At 52.1% G+C, this 6679-nt stretch overlaps 1 protein-coding gene across 1 annotated transcript; it reads left to right on the forward strand.

Annotated features, from left to right (window-relative positions):
- Positions 1 to 1442: 1442 nt before the first annotated feature.
- Positions 1443 to 4514, forward strand: LOC101875885 (sperm-associated antigen 4 protein-like). Its single transcript, XM_031047686.2, has 9 exons — positions 1443 to 1498; positions 1593 to 1642; positions 2107 to 2147; positions 2409 to 2547; positions 2774 to 2858; positions 3009 to 3124; positions 3229 to 3396; positions 3749 to 3835; positions 4380 to 4514. The coding sequence occupies exons 3-9, from the start codon at positions 2110 to 2112 to the stop codon at positions 4512 to 4514; spliced, it is 768 nt and encodes a 255-aa protein (XP_030903546.2). The 5' UTR covers positions 1443 to 1498; positions 1593 to 1642; positions 2107 to 2109.
- The last annotated feature ends 2165 nt before the right edge of the window (positions 4515 to 6679 follow it).

The raw sequence follows: 6679 nt of genomic DNA on the forward strand, positions 1-6679 counted from the left end.
TCTACAGTGATAATGCCCTTATGAAGCAGCTGAGAAGGGCTTTCCTTGATGTAGTTCATGTACTGTCCCAGATCAGGCTCTTCAGAGCATGGGAGTTCCCAGTTACTCATAGTTACCCCTATAAGGGTTCTCAGCTGCCTTTTGGACATCCCACTTACCCCAGTTACTGTGGTAGTCCAGGGACTACTACAGGTTCTTGAGGGGTTCCCTGATGGGCATGGGGTTGTCCTTGGGGTTTCCAGTTAACCCCCAGCACAGTTCTTTTTGTGCTCAGGGGTTCCCAGTTACCCCCAGAATGGTTTTTGGTAGCTTCTTGGTGGTTCTCAGTTACTCCCATTTGCCCCCAGGAACATCCCAAAGGTTCTTGAGGCGTTCCCAGTTTATCCCAGTTACCCCCAGAAATGTTTTTGGTAGCTGTTTGGGGTTCTCAGTTACTCCCATTTGCCCCCAGGAACATCCCAAAGGCTCTTGAGGGGTTCCCAGTTTATCCCAGTTACCCCCAGACGTGGTTTTGGTAGCCTTTTGGGGTTCTCAGGTACTCCCATTTCCCCCCAGGAACATCCCAAAGGCTCTTGAGGGGTTCCCAGTTTATCCCAGTTACCCCCAGCAGGGTTCCAAGTTTCCCTCATGGGTTCTGAAAAGCCTCAGTTGCCCCAGAAGGGTTCTCAGTTGCCTTTGAGGGTTCCCAGTGGTTCACAGAATTGTTCTGGGTTTCCCTAAGGGGTTCCAAGATACCCCCAGCAGGGGTCTGTCTTAGCCTCAGGGCTCAGTTACTCCCAGTGGCCCACAGGGTTTGTTTGTCCCAGGCGTCCAGGGCAGTCCCCCAGAGGTTGTCATGGGCATCAGCAGTTTTCCCTTGTGACGTCATCAAGCTGGCGTTCTATCAGTGCCCCAAGCTGCAGAAGTGGGCAGCAGTGCGAAGCAGTGCTTTCAGCGGCTAGTATCGCATAGGGAAGAGGTGCTTGGATCTCGTGAGGAGAGAGAGCTTTTCCCTGTGGTTGAAGAGTTTGCTGAGTCTGCAGAGATGCCAGACAGGTTGGGCAGCTGGGAGCAAGGGGGCCCAGAGAGCATGGAGGGATCATGCCAGAAGCCTTGTGTGCTGCCTGGCTTCCCGGCAGCAGCAGCAACCCCAGAGCATGGGGTCTCTCTACACCACTGCTCTGCAGCACAGCAACCCCATTCCAGGGACACAGCCCTGACCCTTCTCTGGGGAGAGCCAAGCAGGGCCAGGCTGTTGTCCTTGTGTCAGGCCCAGAGGTCTTTGTGTCCCAGACCTTCTCAGTGACCTGCAGGTCTTGGGCCCTCAGCCTTGCAGCTGTGCTGGGCACACATGGAACATAGTAGCCCAGAGAGCTCCTGAATGGATCCCTGTCAAATAGGTGTCCCAACCCTGGGCTTTGGCAACAGCAGTGTTCCTTCTCTTTTAGGCAGCTAAACACCTACCGGAAGAACATAGGGGGCCTGAGGCTCCTTTTCCTGCTGCTTCCCATCCTGTTGAGTGAGTATCCCTGACCAAAAATGGTTCTCTCAGTTCTGGGAAGAGGGACCAGCTCCTGAGGAAAATAATCATCTCTTGACAATGTGACTTACAGCTCTTGGCTACTTGTGTGGCGCAGTGACCTGGCTCAAGGATGCGCTGGGGGTAAGTGCCTCTTGCTGTGGGGAAGTCAGCATTTGCAAAGGCCTTGGCTCTGCCCTCCTGCCTTCCCTGAGAACATTGGGCACCTGGTCAGAAATGCCCATCAGCACTGGGGTGGTGCTGGGGGAGGGCACCTGTTCTCATCCTCCAGTCTCCTTAGTGGCTTGATGGGGTTCAGCACAGGGTAGCTCCCCAGTGACCTCCACAGGGCGGCAGGCTGAAGAAGGCAGCACTTTGCCAGAAGGTGCCTTTGCTGCTTGCATGCCTCTTGGAAGGCTGGGGGGTTCAGATGGAGACCCAAAAGCTCCTCTGCTGAACGTGGCTGGTTAGGGAACCCAACCTTTGGGTCAGGGTCTCTCCAAAGTGACTCAAAGCAGCGGGATGTTCTTCCAGCTCTACCTAGGGTAGTCTCCTTTGGGAAGCCCTGGCAGTGATCCTCATGCCTGTGGGGTATGTTAATTTTGCAGGAGATGTCCTGGCCTCGTGGAGCTGAGCAGGAACTACTGGGGTAAGACCGCTTTCTTCCAAAGGGACACACTCTGTGGAGCTGTTTCAGCCGGCTTCGTGCTGCCTGCCCTTGCCTTGTGTCCAGGGATCTTGATCTTCCCTCTTGGTGGTGGGAGGGAGCCATCTGTAAGCTGGAGGAAAGAACAGAGCTGGGGGATGTGGGGTGACCCAAGCCCATAGCACCCTTCTCTGCATGGTGTTTGGAGCCTGCCCACAGGGGCTGGCAGCTGCTTGTCAAGACCTGCTTTTCCTTTGCTTCCAGCAGTTCACAGGCCTCGGTGAAGCAGGAGATGCAGGACTTCAATCAGAAAGCGGTTCAGGTGTATGCTGCTAGGAGGAATGTACTACAGATTGTGAGAGATGTCCTCGAAGACCATGCTGTCCAAGAGGAGCAAACGCAGGTAAAGGTGCTGGGGCTGGATCACAGACCTTGCTGTCTTTCTGGGCACCATCCTGTTGCTTCCTCTTGGCACTCGCAAAGTCATCACCTTTTCCGACAGCTCTTGCCTAGGGCTTTCTGACACAGAGATGCTCCTCGGCTCTGTGCCAGGACTCGGTGTTCATGCAGAACTGTCCCATGTGTCTTTGTGTTCACTGCCATCTTATCAGTCCCACTCTTTTCCCCAGGAAATTCTGCAGTTGACAGAGGTGGCAGTTAAGAAGGTGCTTGAGAACTATGTCCTGATGCCTGACTGGGCTCTGGAGTCCACAGGTATGTAGTATCCCCAACATCCCTCTATATATGGCACTGCCCTGAGCTCTGCTAAGCTCTGCTTTCAAGCCTGAGAAATACATGGTAATGCACTGCTGCTCCTCCTAATCTCTGGGCTGCCTTAGTAACTTCTGTCCACCTTCATGTCAGGTGCCACCATCGATGAAGAGAGGACATCCAAGAGTTATGGTGGGAAAGACATGATCACCTGGATGCGTTCTCTGTTCACCTTCTTTTTTGCAAACCCTCCATCAACAATCTTGCAGGTATGACAAGGGAATGCTTGACCTGTGGTTCAGCTCTTTGCTTTCAGGTTGGCAGACCAAGTGCACAGCCTTTCCTGCTGATGGTCATGTCTTTCTCATTTCAGCCCAGTATTACCCCTGGCAACTGCTGGCCTTTCCAGGGATCTCAGGCCCATGTGGTCATCCGGCTGCCTGCGCACGTCTGGCCAACAGCTTTCACCGTCTGGCATATCTCCGCGGCAGTGTCTCCCTCTGGGGAGGTCAGCAGTGCACCCCGAGAGTTTACTGTCTTTGTAAGTCTTTGCCTTGTGCTTCTCGGGGGGGTGGCCCAAGGGAAAAGCCACACCTGAAATGTGCTTCTTGTGGCAGCTCCTCTCAGACATCTGTCTGGGGCTGGCTGCTGCAGAGCACCCCATCCCCTATGGGTATGTGGGAGTTCTGTGCCTCTGGGGGCTTCTCTGCTTCAGGCCCAAGCATCCTGGAGCATGTGCTTAAAGCACCCTGACCTAGAATTACCCTAAGCTGTGCTAGACTACTGCTAGAGCCCAGGGAGGTGGGGAAGTGTTCCTGGGCTCAGCCTCAGCATGCTCTTTTCCTGGTGCCCTCATGGAGCCTGACCCACTCCCTCTGTCTCTTGTCTTCGAGGGAGTGGACGAGGCAAAGGCAGAAACTCTCTTGGGAACATTTACCTACGACGTGCACAAGGAGATCGCTCAGACATTCCATGTGCAGGTACTGCAAAAGCTGTCTGCAAAAGAATGCCTGGGAAGAAGGCAGGGTTGTCTGCAAGTCCCCGGAGGAAAGAGTGCAGAGTATCACCCCAGCCAGCCCCTGGTCTTCCATGCTCCTCGCTCCTGTGGGGAGGATGGCAAGAGGAGAGCAAATGGGGCTTTGCTATGCTGCTGGATGCAGCTGCTCCACCTTAAGGGCTTTCCTTTTACTTCAGGCAGCACAGAGAAAGCAGGAATGGGAAGGGGACCAGGAAGGGAAACAGTCCCAATAGGGCAGATGGTGGGAGTGAGGATGGCAGACATCTTGCCTTCGGTGGGACCCTCACATCCTGTGGCTGCCAAGGCAGCAGAGCTCCTCTGGTTCGCAATGCTCTGCTCAGCAAGCCTTCAGGGCCAAGCCTTTCCTTTCCAAGCACAGAGGGCTCCTCCGTGGCCCTTGCAAGGGGACATGTGGTTGCCCTTGCTTCCTCCTTTGTCAGAAGCCCCAGTGATGTGCTGTGGCTCTGGCCACCAGTGTAATGATGGCTCCTCTCATTTCTTTACAGAAGGAGCTTCCCGGGCCGTTTTCTTACATCAAATTCCAGGTGCAGAGCAACTGGGGAAATCCAGAGTACACATGTGTGTACCGAGTACAGGTTCATGGGAAGATGGCGAGGAACAACAACAACTGTAGACCCTAGAGCTACTTCATGAAAAATAAAAAAACAAGGATGTGTGCAGTTGGACTTGAGTATGTTCCTTGCAAACATTCTTCCAACGATGCTTCCATAGCTTGCACCACTAGAGGGGAAGGGACATTTCTCCCTTAGGAAAAAGATACTCGTGGGCTGGGCTGCAAAGGGCGGGACAGGAGAATGGGGCTTGAAGAAGCCCCAGTGGTCCAGCTCCAGCTTCTGCAGCGCAGGGTCACTGGGAGAGCAGAATCACAGCCCCGGGAAAGCTCTCCCGCTGGCATTGAGAAGGAGTGAAGCAGGCTTGTCTGCAAGGCTTGCCTGCCCTCCTTTCCTGAGCAGTGCACAAAGGGCCTGGGGCCATCCTGGCTCACAGGTGCCCCATCTTCACTGGAGCTGCTTCTTGCAGGAGGGGGGCTTGACTCAGAGATGCTGCACTGCCTGGCCTCCTGCTGGCTCTGCAAGGTGATGAACAGTGGAGCCCTTCCTCAGGCAGATCACATCAATGTGCAGTGCATAGCTGAGCAGAGAGGCCAGCAGAATACAGCTCAAAGGGACTGAGGACAACCCCTCTGGCCATACACCCAGCTTCCTGTTCTCTGGGCTCTGCATCCTGCCTTGCAGTAAGGGCAGGGCTCTTCCCAGCAGCTGCCAGAGAAGGCAGCCTTTCCCTCCCTCCTTTCCAAGGGTACTCTGGACAAAATATCCTGTCCAGCTCTGCTGGCAAATCAGCAGTGGGTCTCCTATTACTCCCAGTTGCCCCCAGAAGGCGTCTCACTAGCTTCTGAACTATATAGAATCATAGAAGAGTTAGGGTTGGAAAGGACCTTACGATCATCTAGTTCCAAGCCCCCTGCCATGGGCAGGGACAATATATCTACCTTTCTGACTTATTTTGGGGAGGTGGTGTCTACTCTGGCTTTTGTCTGTATCCCACATTTCACAGAGTAGTTGTATCTGGGGAAACACCAGCACATGCAGACGCCAGTGACAGCCCTGTGCTTTGGAGGGACTCTTGCAAGGACTTGCAGTTTTCTTTGTTTCCCAGCTGTGCTTCAGGAGCACCCAGAGATCCAGTCCAGGAAGGTAACGGACTGACCCTATGAGAGTACTTTTCATCCCCTGCTCTTGATAAATCAAAGCCCCAGAGTACAGACAGGCACTGGCAAAGAGGCAATGCTGTTACTTATCCACGATCATACACGGCATAGTCATCTTGCTAGGTCAACAGAGAGTTTTCACTTGACCTGAAGGTACTTTATTAATACTACTGGCTCGCAGAGCATTTCATTTAGGTTTTATACTGGAATAATGAGGTTGTAAAGTCTCACAAAACCCACAAAGATACTTACAGACCTTTGCACTGAGGACCCGTTTGGGGTTTGACATATGTACTGGGTCACACTTGGGATTCGCACATTTTACCATGTATGCTGGATGTGCCAAATACGTAAAGTCGGCTGGAATGGGTGGTGCTTTTAATTAACTTAACTCTGCAACTCTGTCCCACACAATAGTTTTACTTAATCAAAAGGGCTACTGAGTAGCTTAGGCTAAGTAGAGGTAAGTCTTGTAAATACTCCTTTGCTGAGTAACCTCTGAGCAACTCCCTGCTCCATTTCTATTGCTTTGAGGTCATGCAGGAAGCATTGCTTGTGGTGCTGAAAATTAAGTTTTTTTAAGGTTTCTTATAAGGTCTCTAATACTTATAACTTTAGAGATTTAAAACAGGTTGCTATTGTCAGTTTTGCATTCTGAAGAGCATGAGCCTGTGTGGGAATGTCATTTGTGTTGTGATGTGGCTGGACCATGAACCTTATAACACATAGTTTGCTCCACATTTCACTGACAGCTCTGATGCAATAGGAAAGTCAGAGGGCAAGACACACATTGTATGCAAACAGGAAAATAAGTTCTGCTGGGGTCTGTTAATAAATGGTAAATAGTTTCACACCTTTGCTGTAGCCTGGTGTCAGCAACAACAGGGTGCTATAACAAGAACTGTACACAGAGCAAGGTTCCTCAATAAATTCTTTGTGAGTAAGAGATATTCAAGACTCCACCTGGCTGCTCAAAGACAGAAGCCTATCAAAGAGGAGAACCAGAATATGAGGAGCATGCACAAGAAACTCATGTTCTCTAAGACTAAGCAGTGGTGTGACAAGCCTGACCAA

Source organism: Melopsittacus undulatus, chromosome 2 (genome assembly GCF_012275295.1).
Source record: "Melopsittacus undulatus isolate bMelUnd1 chromosome 2, bMelUnd1.mat.Z, whole genome shotgun sequence".
In the NCBI taxonomy this organism is placed as follows: domain Eukaryota; kingdom Metazoa; phylum Chordata; class Aves; order Psittaciformes; family Psittaculidae; genus Melopsittacus; species Melopsittacus undulatus.

Excerpts from the sequence above, each read along its gene's own strand:
- LOC101875885 (XM_031047686.2), top strand. The coding sequence starts at position 2,110 with ATGTCCTGGCCTCGTGGAGCTGAGCAGGAACTACTGGG. Across the intron at positions 2,148-2,408 it reads GCTGAGCAGGAACTACTGGG|CAGTTCACAGGCCTCGGTGA; the intron begins GTAAGACCGCTT and ends CTTTGCTTCCAG. Across the intron at positions 3,397-3,748 it reads CCCGAGAGTTTACTGTCTTT|GGAGTGGACGAGGCAAAGGC; the intron begins GTAAGTCTTTGC and ends CTTGTCTTCGAG.